We start from the raw sequence: 16,270 nt of genomic DNA, 5'->3' as shown, positions 1-16,270 counted from the left end.
AGTTTATATTTATATTTTCCCTTTCTATTTCCTTTATTTTGCTGTCTATCCAATTTCTTTTTGCTCTTGTATTAACGCTTTTTGATTCTTTTCTTAACTCATTATATTTTTGTAAGTCCTGTTGCTTGCCAGTTTGGATCCATTTTAGTCTTGCCCCGTTTTTTTTATTTAGTATTTCATGACAATTTTCATTATACCAGCCTTTATTTGTTGTTTTTTCTTTTATTCCGACATGTTCTGCTGCTGCTTCTTTTATACAGTCTTTGATTTGTACCCACTCCGTTTGTATATCATTTGACTTTGTCTGTTCTCTTAATTTTTTTGTTAAAGTATCTCTGTATTTTTTTCTTGCATTTGTGTGGTTCAATTTTTCAATGTTCCATTTCTTTTTTTTTAGCATCTCTTCTACATCTTTTAAACTTCTGCTTTATAGTTGCTGTAACTAGAAAGTGGTCCGTATCTGCGCAAGCTCCCCTAAATGTTCGGACATCCTTTACAGAGCTTTGTTTCCTTCTTGTTATTAATATATGGTCTATTTGCGTGAATGTTTTGTTGTCCGGGGCACTCCAAGTCACTTTGTGGTGGTTCGGATGCTGGAATTTGGTGCTGCTTATGACCATATTCGTACTTATAGCTAAATTGCACAATCTTGTTCCATTATCATTTGTTACATTGTGTACTGTATGTTTTCCTGCAACTTGTTTTATGTAATCTTCTTGACCTATCTGTGCGTTAAAATCCCCCAGTACTATAGTTTTATCTTCCTTGGGTATTCCTTCGATTTCCTTCTCCAGATTCTCATATAGTTTTTCTTTTTCTTCTTCTTCAGCATTTTCTGTTGGTGCATACACGTTTAAGACTGATAGGTTAAAGGGGGTTGCTTTTATTCGTAAATACGCTATTCTCCCGTTTACCGCCATAAAGTCTATTATATTGTCTTTTAGTTTTTTGCTTACTATAAAACCTGTCCCACCTTGCCCTTGTTTCTCGTTTCCTGAGTATAAGAGGGTGTACTCTTTTTTGTTTATAATTCCCTGTTCTTTCCATCTAATTTCTTGTATGGCTGCTACATCCACCTCATATTTTCTTAGTTCAGTTGCTATTTCTTCCATTTTTCCTGGAGCCAGCATAGTTCTAATATTCCATGTACTAATTTTAATTTCCTTTTTTTTTGTTTACTTTTTTATTTATTATTTTATTTTTTTTTATTTTTAGTTCTATTTCCCATTTTATTCTTGTTTTTTGCTATTTTCGGTATTGTTTCATTATCCTTTAGCACGTCCTTGATCTTGCCATTGTTTTCATTGCATATTTCCATATTACCATGGTTCATTAGTTTTTTTCGTCTCTTGAGATTTTATTTAAGTGCGCTGTCTCCATTCCAGGTGATCGTTCACTTGTCGTTCTTTTCCCACTGTTTTTTGGTAGGTTCCTTTCCATGTCCATCTGATCTTTTTGGAAACTATACATATCATAAACATTTCCTTCTACGTGCAGCTTATCGTATTTGATATGCGCTCTTTTTCCTTCTTGCCTCGCCTTCTTAAGGTAGGGTATTAGTACTTTCCTACTTTGTTGTACATTCTTGGTATAGTCCTCGTTGATCCATATATTCGTACCCTTAAGTTTTTTTGCGCTTTGTAATATTTCCATTTTCCTTTCTCCTCTATTCATTTTTACAAGTACAAGTCTATTCTTATTTCCAGCAAAGTTTCCTATTTTTCTTATTTCACTTACCTCTACGTTTAAGCTTACATTTATGCCGGTTTTATTTAGAGCACGTTCGACTTTTCTTTTAACCTCTTCCAATTTCTCGTTTTCATTATCTTCAATGCCATGGATTATAATATTGTTTCTCTTTATTTCGCGCTCAATCATTTCCATTCTCGCTTCCTGTTTCTGTATCGTTTGTCTTAACTGTTCGTTTTCTGTTCTTATTTTTGCCATTTCTTGATTATTCTGATCTAATTTGTTGTCGATAGCCATTATTTTTTCATTTAAAGCTATAAACATTGCTTTTATTTCCTCCATGTCTTCATTCCTTTTTTCCATTTTTTGTCCGCTAACCACAGTTTAACAAATCAAGCGTACCGGAGGCGCTATTAGTCAAAAGCCTACTCGGTTCAACTTTCAACACGCCAGCGATCTGACCCAGTTTGCCAAACCGTCGTTAAATTCTTAATCCGCCTCTGTATTTTTATTTCTATTGGAATAGTAGATGCGATAGCAGCTGGTTTTCACTTATCTTTTGCTTCTTTTTTTCTGATGTTAACAATTATTACTTGTGTTATGATATATCAATCCTCAAAGGTTGTACACTATTTTTATAATTTATTTTTCACATTTCACTAGTTTTTCTTGGGTTTTATGTAGACCGATCTAACACACTTCTGTTCACTAGCGAGCCAGGGCAGGCAACCAAATAGGATATGGATTGCACAATTTTTGTAGTCTGATGGGGATGCTGGCTATTTTAGATAAAACTGCGCATACAATATTACTCAAGCAAAATTTATATTGTAGTAAAACCGTCGCAGAAGTCTTGATAATAGAAACTGTTATCTATACAAGAGCCCCAAGAGCTAGACAACGGAACCAAGCCTGGGACTGGGCAGCTGAGGTTAAGCATGCTAGCCTGGGCTTAAGTCTGGTCAGCCGAACATTGACCGTACCTGTAGTTTCCTAGCTTTGGTCCAAAACTGGCGAGCCCAAGTTCGGCCATTCAATGGAAACCCAGACCTAGGACAAATCTAGGTAACCCAGCTTTGAGCAGACTTGAGCCAGATCTGGTTAACCCAGACTCTTTGACAAAAACATCCCACTCTCATTTCTACCAAATACCAAATATCTGATTGTGACCGACGTTAGCAAAGAAGGTTAAGTCCCCAACTTCATGCTTAATATGTTAATGTCTACCGTCGATAAAATAAATCGTGTTTTTATCGGCTGTTTTTCAGTTGTTAATTCGTAATTCAATTCCTCATAAACAATGTCTAGTTCATATCGGATAGTTAAGAAGTGACATATGCTAAACAAAATAAAGAATACGAAGAAAATAATTCAGGTGTAAGTCAAACAAATTCAACCAAGGTTTCTATTAATAACATTTGTGTTAGTGACCATAGGGATTCTTCTGATTCAGAACCATGTGATTTACCACTTTGTGACAATGATTTTGATATACTGATACTACTAATTAGTTAGTTAATGAATCTAACGATGACAATGTATATGACAGTGATAATCTGCTCCTTAATGAAGTCCCTCAAAATGTAGAAGAAGCCATTGAACCAAAATGGACTCTCGAGAAAAACTTCCAGTAATTTTTATATCAACTATTGATAATTTAGAAAAAACTAGTTGTATCAAAGATTGTCACGTTAACTTTTCATTATGATGCAATAAAAAAGAAGAATAATTAAAATATAATTCATATCTGTTTTAATTATGAGTTTGTAAGCATATGTTCAGCTGTAACAACCAAAAACAGCTCAGGCTTGGGAACAAAGATTGGCCTTAATGATAACAACCAAGCCTAGCACACTGTTATCATCCCGGTCTTTAGCCAATGGCCAAGGTTGTACCAAGAAGGGCTTGAAAGCTTGTACCAGTCTTGACTGGCACACATGGCCCAGTTAAGGCAACCAAGCATGGACCAGCCTTGGCAGTGATACTTGAGCCAATGGTAGTAACGGAGCCTGTTATCATTCCAGACATTTAGCACGGCTGGGCCAAGCCAAGCTTACAAGCGAGAGCCTTGCGCTAATCTTGGCCCATATTTGGCACCGTTGTTTCTTCTTGTATGGGTAATGGAGAAAAACAAGCAATGCCATCAACTAAAAATGAATATACGAATGATTTAACTGTAAATATTAAAAGTTTATATTGTAAGCTATGTGAGTATTGAAAAAAAAAACAATACAGCTGAGTTCAAGGATGGGTTTGAATTGCATGAAGATGAGTGTACTGTTAATCACAAAGGGTCTTCAGGGAAAATGGAGGTGGGTGCGATGGTCGAAATGTTTCGGCAGATTGAAACAAAATTTGGGGTTAAATAATCAAACTACATTAGCAATGGTGATTCGACGACATATTCTGGAATTATGAAAGCAGATCCCTACAAAAATTCAAACGTAAATTAGAAGAAATGTATAGGGCATGTTTAGAAGCGGATGGAGACTCGAATACGTACATTGAAAACTAACTAAAAAGATCTTGGTCGTAGAGGAAAGCTCAAGGGAAAAGTGATTGACAAATTAACTGTAAACTATGTTGTGATTGTGATTCTATCGAAGATATGGACTCTGCTATAAAGGCAACTTTTTATCACCACAGCTTGAGCAAAGATTGTTGGTCAAGATTTGTCAGTGGAATCAATCAGAACAGTAATGAGAGCTTCAACCAATTAGTATGAAAAATATGCCCAAAAACGATAAATACTAATTTTATTATCGTACAAAGTGCTTCATACATAGCTACTAGTATATTCAATGAAGTACAAATTCATGATTGAGTTTAATGACCCTGGGTCTTAATTGTGGGCCTAAATCTTATCGGTATACCGAAAAAACGGATGCTGCACGTGTGAAAGTGGCATATAAGCGCGGTAACGATAACACTCAACAATGTAGGATGCAAACTGTTTTCTACCTTCGACTTGATATCTGGATATTGGCAAGTGAAGATGAAACAAGATTGATAGAGTGAAAACTGCTCTTACCATTGGATCCAGATTATAACAATTTAACGTTATGCCAATCGAGGTCAATCAGGCGACATTTGAAAAAATATTGGAGAATTTTGGAAAACATGCCTTGTCTTTTGGGACAACATCGTGGTGCTTGGGAAGATATTGGTTAAACATCTAAAGTCAGCTATCTGGGTGGTGGTAGATCCAGAGAAAATTTCTTACATTCAGCGATGACCGCAACCACCAACAAACATAAACTTAGGAGTTTCCTTGGACTGTAAATATTATTGAAGGTTCATAAATAAATTTAAAGATATTGCCTAGCCATTAAAAAAATTCACAGAACAAGAGCTTTCCATTAGGATGAAGACTGTCAAACGGCGTTTCAGTCCTTGAAAATGCATCCACAACGTCGATAGTAGGAGATCCATTACCATAGATATACTTCATTGTTGACAAAGATACAAGTAACGTAGACTAGGGAAGTGTTCTGAAAGAGAAAAGGAAAGAATACTCTCGAAACCAAAACTAAAAGGAAGCTTTTAAAAGTAGTGGAAGTCTGTTACCAATATCTCGATGGAAGGAAGTTCTTAATGCAGAATGATCATGCAGCACTCAAGTGGTTGATGCAGTTTAACTATCCGAGGACCAAATCGCGAGATGGGTTGAATGATCACCTACTAGCATCAAAAAAGATCGCTTAAAAGTGATTCATCAAGAGAAAGAATTGAATCGACGACCTACCTGCAAGAAGTGTCAAGATTTTAATAGGGCTTGAAACAAATTAGACTGTGAGATTTCTTAGTCTTAGCAGAAGACCTGTTGAAAAGAAGGCTTGAAAATGATTATGCTCCAAGGAGGAAAGATAGTTATTCCGAGAACGAGATTCTTCCAGGTAAGAATATATGAAATTGGGAAGAGTTGCAGAGCCCAATCATGGACTGAAGACTTTAAGTACATAGAATTTACTATGAACACCAACAAGAGACAATAATAAGAAGAGTGTGGAGAGGTCAACCACAAGGATAGCGCCCACTGGGAAAACCAAGAGCAAGATGGAATGACCAAGTGGGTGAAGATGTGGAGACTTGGTGGAGAATTAGACATGGCTGAGGATAGAAAATTATGGAGGCAACTTGTTGGCGAGGACAAAAATTTATTTTTAAGGATGATTAGTATATTATACAGGTGGTACTCATTAAAATTCCATTTATAACTATTCCTTATCCTTTATTGATTAAAACAGTTTTAACAATAAGAATAAAATTATATTGAGACAAAACTCATTTTTTCAAATTTTATAAAGTATATACATTTCGAGTTTTCATGCTAGATATACATAGCTACAAACATACTTTGAACAATTTTAAATTTTATACAATTTTAAATATTTACATTCATTATTGCCGCCTTTTTTGCAAAAAGTCCTCTTTAAAATATTTCCTATATTAATATTACACTTCAAAAAGAGAGTATCACATGTTTATGTTTATGTTTTGCACACACCTGTTCAATCAATTCTTTTGATCTTCTTAAAAGGGATTTAAACAGTTCCTATTAACACTTTTTAAATACTTGAAATTGTATACCCTTCATTTATTTTTTTCATAATCTGCACTCCTAACGATGTAACTTGTACAAGAATTTAGAACAGGTCCACTAGATTTACTAAACAATACGAATGAAACAAATATTCTAATAGTTGAGTACCATGTTAAAAAAGGTTGACATAAATGGATTAATATATAATTAAAAATATTCAATTGATATACAAACAATTTGAGCTTTAAAAAGTTCCAGTTTTAAAAATTATAGGTTACATTTAGCAACCTTTCACCCATGCCGCTGGCACCCACTGAGGTTCTCTTTCTAAACTGTTAATTTCATTTAGTAATTGATGATACGCCCTTTCGGTATCATTGTTTATGATGATAAGATCAAAAAAGTGTCCATATTTGTCTTCCATTGTACGAGCCTTTTCTATAGTATCTTTCAGCTCTTCTTCCTATAAGAAAAAAAAAGGATTATTGTGAAGATTTTTAACAAATCAGTTTCATATTCAAACAAAATTAATCTGTAGTTGATATATGGTTTGAAACACTGTTTGTTTCAAATCGACAAAAATTCAATTGGAAATTCTTACTCCGACGTCATAGAGACCTATTGGATTGCAAGGCTTGGATGATAAAAAGAAAATATGATATGTAATGACAGATATTGATAGTATCAATATCCTATACATTTTTAATAATTTGCGTATGTTAATCTGATTGTTTGCATTATACTTAAAACTTAAAAAAAAAACCTCTCTTTGAATAATATGACGATTTTCACTTGACGCAGCAAACTCGCGGCCATTATTATAATGTGTCAAAAAAACCGACATTCAGGCGTCAGTTGGCGTGGTGCTACATCCACGTAAACTTATCCACCATTATTGATGCTCCCGCTATCTATTTTCATAATCAGTATGAATACTTATACATTTATTTATTTAAAAAAAAACGTCATTTTATTAAACTACAAAAGACAAAATTTAAAAAGATCGAGAAACGACACGATTGACATGATTGACAGATACTGTCCTTGAACAATTCACGGTAAATCAACATCTTGAATAGGTTCGTAATCATGCATGCGCATTATAGCGATCGTGAATTTGTTACCAAATGATTCGGAGTTTATTATAAATTGACAAAGCTGCCTCTAGTTGCGACGACCGAGTCTGTGACCAGCTGTGTTGGCGTCATGGCAACAGAAACCAGAGTGAGGACGAAGTGAAAAAGTGATAGATAAAGAAAGATTGAGAGAGAAATAGAAACGCATTTAATTTTATCGACGGATTTTTGTTACTTCGGGTTGTGGAAATCGTCAGATTATATATTTTTAGATATCCTTGAATTATTTTCTTCAAAATATAAATAGAAAATAGCCACATTGACAATTGATGCAGCCATTTTGCAAATCATTAGTCATAATTAATAGGTTTATTCTTGGTAGTTGCACTGGAAGAATTAGTTCAGGAGGTGTACACTGTTTTTGTAGCAGAACCAGCGTTAGTGTCGCTGTTCTTAGTAGCAGTGCAATAGAACTAGTTCACCCAGTTCACTATACTGCTTGCACTGGGTCTAGGTCAGTTCAGCCAGTGCAGAGCAAGACAGAACAATAAGTTTAATCTGGAAACGGTGGTACTACATCTTCGTCATCGGACGAATGTAAAATATCAGAAAAATAAAGGAAAACTTAATCGTTTTCCATTATTGTTAATATAAGAAGGCCTGAATGTCATCAAATAGCCTCAAATACAACAATCAACAAAAGCTCCATTGCTCTCTGCACTATATTGTTGTTTGTATCCAATCGAACTAATTCTATACACTCATGAACTGACCTGCACTGGTCCAGTTCAGTACAGTTCCAATGCAACCACCAAGATCAAACCTAATATATGTAACAGTATTTACTGAATACCTATACATAATTTTTCAACAATTATGAAGGTTACTCTGAAGCTTATTTAGCCATAATCAGCATTAGGGAACGTACATATTTTATTTGAACTAGAGTTTCTATTTAACTGAAATCATCAATATTGTATGTTAAATGAAAATATATTCTCACCTTATAAGACTCTCCGTTCCTAATTTTTTTCTGTCTCAATTTCTCTAAACTGGGAGGGGCAACAAATACTACATACGGCTTTAAATCAGAAGTTCTGAGTATCTTCAAACTCTGAGGATGTAAGTTCAGAACACAAATTTTCCCAGAATTTACCACAGACCTTATAGCATCTAGTGAAGTTCCGTAGTAAGATTTTTCATATTCTCCGTGTTCTACGAATTTTCTCGAAAGTATATCAGCTTCAAATTGGGCTCTAGTTATGAAGTGATAGTCTTGTCCGTCAACTTCATTTTCTTTTCGGGCTCGAGAAGTATCTTGAAAAAAAAATTATTGGATAATTTAGGGACTAGAAATACAAAATAAATTTTCTTGAAACTTGAAAATATTCACGAATTTCAGGTTAACAAACTGAACTATATTTTTGTAATAGAATTTTACTTGGATGAAGGATGTTACTCATTCCATTCTATGGTATCAATAAGGACTTTCTAAATTTTGATAGCTGTTATTATATTAGAGTGTTTGAAAATATCCAATTTCTAACGAGTGATAGATCAAAAACAGCAGACGGAACTGGAATAAGAGTGTACTTGCCCAGAACCAAATACTCTGAAAGCCTGGGCAACGCACCAAGCATTTTTCAAGCAGAAATCTATGCAATTGAAAAATGTGTTCAGTTTAATCTCGAGAGGAACTACCGCAAACAGGAGATCCTCATCCTTTCCGATAGTCATAAAATGCAAACTCGTTTGGGATTGCTGGGAAAAATTTAAGGACTCATCTGTGCGAAGGGAAATGAAATAGCTGATAAACTTGCTAAATCCCTTCATGGCACCTGAACCCTTCTGTGGTATCTGCTACAGAATAATGGAAAAGATAGATTAGGAGCAAAACCAATTATTGGGTCAAACTACATGGGCTGAATCAGGCAAAGATTCTTCTAAGAAACTATAACCAGAGTAGATCCGCTGAACGTATCAAACTAAATAAGAACAATCTATAAACACTAACTGGAGTTCTATCGTGGCACTGTCACTATCCACATTCTCTCGATGTGTGAAACTACACCTGGGTGTGTATGAAATAGAAGACGAAGATCTCTGGTAATTAAAGCCATCCCATATTCTAGTCTTTTTAAAAAGAGTGGGATGGATGGATCCGCTGTAAACGCTGGGTTCTGCAGTATCGCAGCAAGAGAGGAGGACACAATAGATCTTTTGGAATGCAGTGTATACGAGACCCCAAATCCATACATACTTACAAAGAGTGAAGTGATAGCATATTTTATCAATTTGAAGGTGCTGCCCCTGTACGAAAAGATCAAGAATAGCGGCCCCAGCTTGAAATATAACTTTTTTGTGAGAAAAATTTGGATTTATGATATCAGTAAAATTATTTTTCATGACACAATCCGAAATAATTTTCAGCCCAATATGAGAAAATTCGTGGGCTTTATTCCTCTGTGTTTTATATGGGCAAAGAAAAGCAAAGCAGATCGATTAATTGAGGCGTACCCCAAGCATCAAGATATATGCTTCATGCAACTGAATCTACGAGACAGTATGTGCTAGAAAGCATGAAATCGCATCCAATTTGTAGACGGAGATTACTAGGTATGGTAAATTCGAGTATGTTTTCTCTCATTGTGCCATCCATGATTAGTGCTTCGAATCATTGAGGTTAGCGTGTGAGCTACGGCGAGTAATGGCAGCATTGGAAAACAAAACAAAACATCATATTCAACGGTGAATCATGATTGTGAATAGTTGCGCAGGACGGTTGTACTATTGGTTTGGGGTATTATTGCTTGTGGTAGCTGATCATCATTCTTATGTTTATTCAAGACAGTATAGAGCTGAGCGTTATGTTGATGATGTCCTACAAAGGGCCACAAACTTTTTTCGGCAAGGCCCGTTCATATTTTTCACTTTGAACTATGGTGTGTGGATGGGGAGGAAATAATCCAACTTGCACCAACGTCCACAGAGTGTGGCTTAGTTCATATGCTAAACTGAAGCTGCTTTGAATGAGGTGCCACAAACAAACATCACCTTACTTAATGAATAGACACATACACTATTTAGAAATGTTCATAATTGAATGACGAATTATTTAATTATTAGTATATATTAATAGAATATTAATTGAAGATACTTACGTGGTATGGCGGCGGCAAACCGTTCACTGTCTTCCATAAGTCTTTGTCTTAATTCGTGTCTTCCTATATTTGGTGGTCCAATAAGGACAATTGGTCTCTTATTGTTAGCCCTTGGGTAATACAGTGAAACCTCTTCGTATGTTAAAATTTCATCAGTATCGTACTCATCTACATTGTTTGAATACATAGGATAACCGCCATCGGCGTATGCTCCCTTTTTCTTTTTTCTTTTATTCGTTTTGCCACAAAGTAATGTCGTTGACTTTCTTTGAGGTTTAGACATGCGTTCCTCTGCTGCCAATCTCATATTTTCTCGTTGGTGCTGGAATGTTAGAGAAGGTACTAGACCTGAAAATTGAAATTATTTCATATAAATAACAATAACATAAATTTGGTGATTTCTTGTAACAGATAAAAGAAAATACAAACATAAAAAGAAATAAAACTGTTCCAAAAAGAATAAACACAGAATGTGTATTATCTATTTAAGCTTATTGTACCCTCAAAGTAAATATCTTCCAGAATAATATTCGAAGGAAAGAATAGTTCTGATACGTCTTCTATGGCCTGATCATTTCTAAGCTTTTTCAGGAAAAATATTTGTTGTTTGATAAGTTTAAGTTTCTTGCTAAAAAGTTGGAATTTATACAAATTTGATACATTAGTATAACAAATATAGTTTTTTTGAGTAAAATCAACATAAGCTTCACTTTGATAGACTGCTTTTTCATTCAATCTCAGTTGGATGGGGTTATCTTGAAACTTCTTGGCTAGTTTGCATCTCAACATCAATATTTGAGTATTTTATGAAGGATTTGAATGACACATTATATAAATATTTGCTTTCTTCTATTCAAGTGATGTGAATAATATACATTGATTGATTTCCCTGAACCAGCATTTCTAAAAATTGTTTACGAAAATGACTTGTATTTTGGAAAAATGACTTCGGTGGTCGAAAATGGTGCTATGATTAATGTCATGGTTAGAGCATTAAAATTTTGGAAGTGGCCTTCAAAATGTGATGAAGTTTGGTACACATGGGATCAAATACTTGGTTCAATAGACCCACCGAAGAAGATGACCAAACGTGGCTTATATACCGTACAAAAATGTGACAAACTGTAGTGGAATTAATTTTTTTTTCTAATTTTTTAGATTTAAGTAACTTCAAAGACTTCAATTTTTATTTTTCAGTTTTTATTTACACATCTATATAATAATAGTATATTACCTAACAAGAGTTGTAAGTAACCCATTACGCACGAAATGAAAAATTTTATGCTCGAAGCCGCTCAGTGCGTAATGGGCTTACAACTCGTGTAACGTACTATAATTTTTCTACGCCCATCAATAGCATGCTACTTAAGAAAACGTGTCCTATGTTTGAAGAAATTGCATAATGTGCTGCCTAAATTTAGGGGCATCACTCTTTCAATCCTAAATATATCTCACTAATGCTAAAATTTTTTACGTTTTTTAATTTGCTTAATTTGTGTAAATAGACCAAATAAAGTCTTCGTTAATAAAAATTTGATTGTAATTTAATTAAACCAACAAGTTTAAATTTTCTTCACAAAACGCACGTATATGTTATGAGCTCTCATTACATGCGTGTTATTTTCAAATGTCATTTAAAATGAATTTTGACAGTGCAATTTTTGACGTTTACAGACATGGGCGTAGAAAAATATGTTTATTCCATTAATGTTTTATATACTTTGTAGGCAATAAACGACTACAATATTGAAAAAGGCCATAATTTACATAAAATTTATCAGAAATTTAAAAAAAAGTAGATCAAAAGAGACACAACTGCTTTAAGTTTACAATGGTTTACTTTATTCCAAACGGATTTTGATTATAGAAAATCAGTTTCAAATCCATCGGTGCAATGTAGCCCCAGCCTTTAGTCTACCCTAATCTAACCTAACCTAACCCCAGCCTTTAGTCTACTTTGCACCTGAATTTAAACATATTTACAAATTGCAAATTTATATCAATTTTATTTAAAAATGTAATACGAGGATGTATTGGTATCTAGTTAGCCTAGACCAGTTCCATGCATAAACAAAATATTGCGTTACCATAGCAACGAACAATAACTTATTAGAAGTGTCAGTGTAAAGTGTGACGTCAAAAAAGTAAACGAGAGTTACGCAATAAATTAAAAGAAAAAAGATGTATCGAGTTAGAGGGTTAAGAGGTAAGCAGATTTATGAAGATATGCTTAATACCCTTGGTGATCAATGTCCTTCGCATGCGACCGTGAAAAATTGAACTGCAAGCTTCAAAAGAGGTAAATTTTCTATTAAAGATGATGAACGATCGGGAAGGCCACTATCTGTGTCAGTGCCCGAAAATATCGATGCAGTTCATGACATGATTTTATCAAACCGTCGAATTGGGCTAAAACGGTTATCTGAAGCACTGAATATTTTATGCGAACTCGTTCATCATATAGTTCACGTCAATTTGGACATGAGAAAAACTGCTGCAAAATGGATCTCCAAATATTTGAATATTGACCAAAAGCGTTCGATCTGTGTTCGATTTGAAAATGATGTAGACTTCTTATACCGAATTGTCACTACGGATGAGACTTGGATACATTTCTACGATCCAGGAACAAAGCAACAATCGATGGAATAGCGACACTCTGGTTCAGCAAAACCTAAGAAGTTGAGTGTCCAAAAATTTGCTGGATAAGTTTTTTTTTCAGTTTTTTGGTATTGCCATGGAGTAATCATGATTGATTTTTTGGATAAGGGTAGAACAATAATTGAAGATTACTATTCGACATTAGTGACCACTCTACGGGAAAAAATTAAAGAGAAAAGACGCGGAAAGCTATCCAAAGGTGTTTTGTTCTTAAAGGACAATGCCCCTGCACACAAATCTCATGTTGCCATGCAAAAAATTCGTGATTTAGGATTTGAATTACTAGAACACCCCCCGTATTCACCAGATTTAACTCCGTCCGACTATCATCTATTTCCTCACCTGAAGAAAAGTTTAAAAGGTCGTAAATTTTCTTCCAAAGAGGAGGTAATAAAAGCTGTGGAGGTCTGGTTTGCAGAACATGAAGAAACATTTTTTTTTGAAAGGTCTAGAGACGTTGCAGGTTCGCTGTAATAAATGTATAAATGTATCCAATTAAGAGGAGAATATGTTGAGTAATAAAATATTTTGACATTGAAATTTTGTTTGGTTCTATAGTAGGCTAAGAATTTTTCAATATATCCTCGTACATTTTGACAGTCGTTCTCTTTCATTTTCATTATGTAATGCAAATTACTCAAAATTAAAAGATACGAATAGAATTTTTTTGTTTTTTTGTTAAAAATGATACCTGCTAATGTTTGATCTTCTTCTCCTTCTCTGTAGGCTTGCCACCAATTGGCATCTTCCTGACTGATGATATGCAAAACATCGCCTTTTTGAAATCCAATCCCTAGTTCCCTACAAGGTATATACATATCCTCCTCAGGATCATAGTCGAAGTGCGCTCTGACATGAAGGAAATTATCCCTAAACAAATTAATTAATAATTAATATTGAATTATTCATATGTATATTCGTCCATTATCATTGAATTGAATGATTCTTGAATAAAAAAAATTCATTCACAATTCTCAATTAAATATGATAGTGTCATATCTGAAAAACTATTATTTGTTGTGCTCTCAAATCACCACTAATAATGGTAAGTTTCAATTCAACGAAGGATTCAAACGTCTATGTAATTCTTTTCGACAGGTGGCACTTTCAATTTTTATTTTCCGATGTTGTCCGGATGAATAAAGAATACATACCTGTTATTGTATCTTGGCACTTGAGACCCAGGGATAATCAGAAATGTCAAAGTACCTTCCATAGTTTGCAAAATATCACAGACAGCGTTTATGCTTTTGCCGCGCATTTCAATACCGTTAACTTCCAGAATCTCATCTCCTTCGTGTAGAAGACCACTTTTATCAGCAGCTCCTCCTCGAATTACTCTACCTAATAATATTTTCTCTATCATTATATGAATAAATTGAATAAAGATCAAATAAAATATTAAAATAGACAACTTGAAAAGTTATTGATAGGGCAGACGTATCTGTCATTTGCATTATGCTGTACTAACTCTGGTCACAAACAGGAATTTCTTTGGGAAGGAGAATTTACCATCCTCGCTTGTTTTACACTAGACTACGAACGAAAAATGAGATTTTTGTACATTAATGGAAACTTTACTCATATGACAGCAACCCAAATTTATTTGAATGAGCATCCGGATGATTGCCGAGGTTGTAAACACCGATAAAGAAACGGTTAGAAAAATTTTACACACGTCAAAAGTCTGTGCGATTCTGGTGCCAAAAAATCTGACTCCTGACCAAAAGCTCTTGTGTCAACCCGATGTGAGTCAATGGAAGCGGTAAAACAAAAAACAGCAGAGCTCTTGAAGGCACTCATCAAAGAAGACTTCCACCACTGATTAGATCAATAGAAAAAACGTATGGAAAGGTGTTGTGCGTTGGGAGGGAAGCATATTGAATATAATAAAACCCTTTTTCATAACCAGTCTAGTTATTTATAGTAGTTAAAATTTTTTTCTACCAATTAATATATTCAGCCGTGAATCGTCAAGATAAACGCTTGAAATACCAAGATATTAATAGAGTGAACTTTGAAAGGTGGATAAAACACGAAATAAGTATTCAGGAAATATATATATATATATATATATATATATATATATATATATATATATATATATATATATTTATGTATATGAATTATGAATAATTCTTACCTATAACAACAGCGTCACCATCATTCTTAACTGTGGCACCGAGTGGTTCAGTACTTTTTTCTATTTTAATAACTTTAATATTATTTTCTCCATATCTTCGGTCTATTACTGATAATGGTAGAGTTTCAGCAGTAGATGGAGTAGGCGAAGTGGAATCCGGTGGTAGTATAGATGCTACGCCATCATGGGCCATTAATAAAGCCTCAAATTCATAACCTATGGAAGTTTTTGTTAATACAGAAGTTCGTTAAAAAATTACGAGGTTTATAGCTTGAGAATCTATAGAAAATTATTAGAAGGTGGCTAGTCAAGTTTGAAGATATTGCATCATAAAAGTAGACATTTTTAATGGTTAACGTACTCAGAACGTGGTATTACGAATACTATTTGATTTGTTTACAGATACTTCAATTATGCATCTTGGTCAAAAATAGAACTAAATCGCGAACATTTTATTTCGATGATTTTCTATGACGTCAACGCGGATTAAACCAACAGCTGTCAGCCGATCGACTCTCTTCGACTTTTGGTGATGAAGCACCATCTGGAGACACCGTATTCCGCGATTTTTCTAGTTGAATCGTGATGGCACTTCGATTCAGTATCGACTATTGAGTCAAAAACATCGATGGTATGCGAATATATTCAATATTCCTTGGACATTTCGCTGTCAAAAAGATATATTCCCGTTGGATAGCGCAAAATTTGACCATTGAAAAAATCTGGACATGTCACCAAAGTTTCATTATAATTCTGAAAGGTACACCAGCATTTGTTTGCCAGATATGTTTCAAAAAATCACACCATAAAAATGTGAGCTCTCACAACATCAGTTCAAACAAAAACGTTTATGAACAGTCAAAATTGATGAGTCTTCCGCCGTAAAATCCTTGTTTGGTACCCAATTATTTCTTCTTTTTCCTGCAGATCTATAAAATAAATTGCGAGGTCAACGTTTTTTTACACCTGAAGCATCGGTTGTCGCGCTCAAATTACA

At 34.4% G+C, this 16,270-nt stretch overlaps 2 protein-coding genes across 4 annotated transcripts in view; both read right to left on the bottom strand.

Annotated features, from left to right (window-relative positions):
• Nucleotides 1-371: 371 nt before the first annotated feature.
• Nucleotides 372-1,130, bottom strand: LOC130891539 (craniofacial development protein 2-like). The gene has a single exon (XM_057796359.1). The coding sequence runs from the start codon at nt 1,128-1,130 to the stop codon at nt 372-374; it is 759 nt and encodes a 252-aa protein (XP_057652342.1).
• Nucleotides 1,131-5,899: 4,769 nt separating this feature from the next.
• The window catches only part of LOC130891671 (protein PALS1), a 118,837-nt gene continuing 108,466 nt past the window's right edge, over nt 5,900-16,270 (bottom strand). For all 3 annotated transcript variants that reach the window (XM_057796541.1, XM_057796540.1, XM_057796542.1), the window contains 6 exons: nt 15,274-15,489; nt 14,285-14,474; nt 13,822-14,000; nt 10,470-10,817; nt 8,312-8,625; nt 5,900-6,695 (listed from right to left, as the gene is read on the bottom strand). In XM_057796541.1, the coding sequence (XP_057652524.1) occupies nt 6,513-6,695; nt 8,312-8,625; nt 10,470-10,817; nt 13,822-14,000; nt 14,285-14,474; nt 15,274-15,489 (1,430 nt within the window). In that variant the 3' untranslated portion in view covers nt 5,900-6,512. The remainder of the gene's footprint in view (nt 6,696-8,311; nt 8,626-10,469; nt 10,818-13,821; nt 14,001-14,284; nt 14,475-15,273; nt 15,490-16,270) is intronic.

This window comes from Diorhabda carinulata, chromosome 3 (genome assembly GCF_026250575.1).
Source record: "Diorhabda carinulata isolate Delta chromosome 3, icDioCari1.1, whole genome shotgun sequence".
In the NCBI taxonomy this organism is placed as follows: domain Eukaryota; kingdom Metazoa; phylum Arthropoda; class Insecta; order Coleoptera; family Chrysomelidae; genus Diorhabda; species Diorhabda carinulata.
The sequence above is the reverse complement of the archived record's forward strand: the minus strand, read 5'-3'. Positions and strand labels throughout refer to the sequence as shown.

Coding starts and splice junctions, on each gene's coding strand:
- LOC130891539 (XM_057796359.1), bottom strand. CDS start 1,130: ATGCTGGCTCCAGGAAAAATGGAAGAAATAGCAACTGAACTAAGAAAA.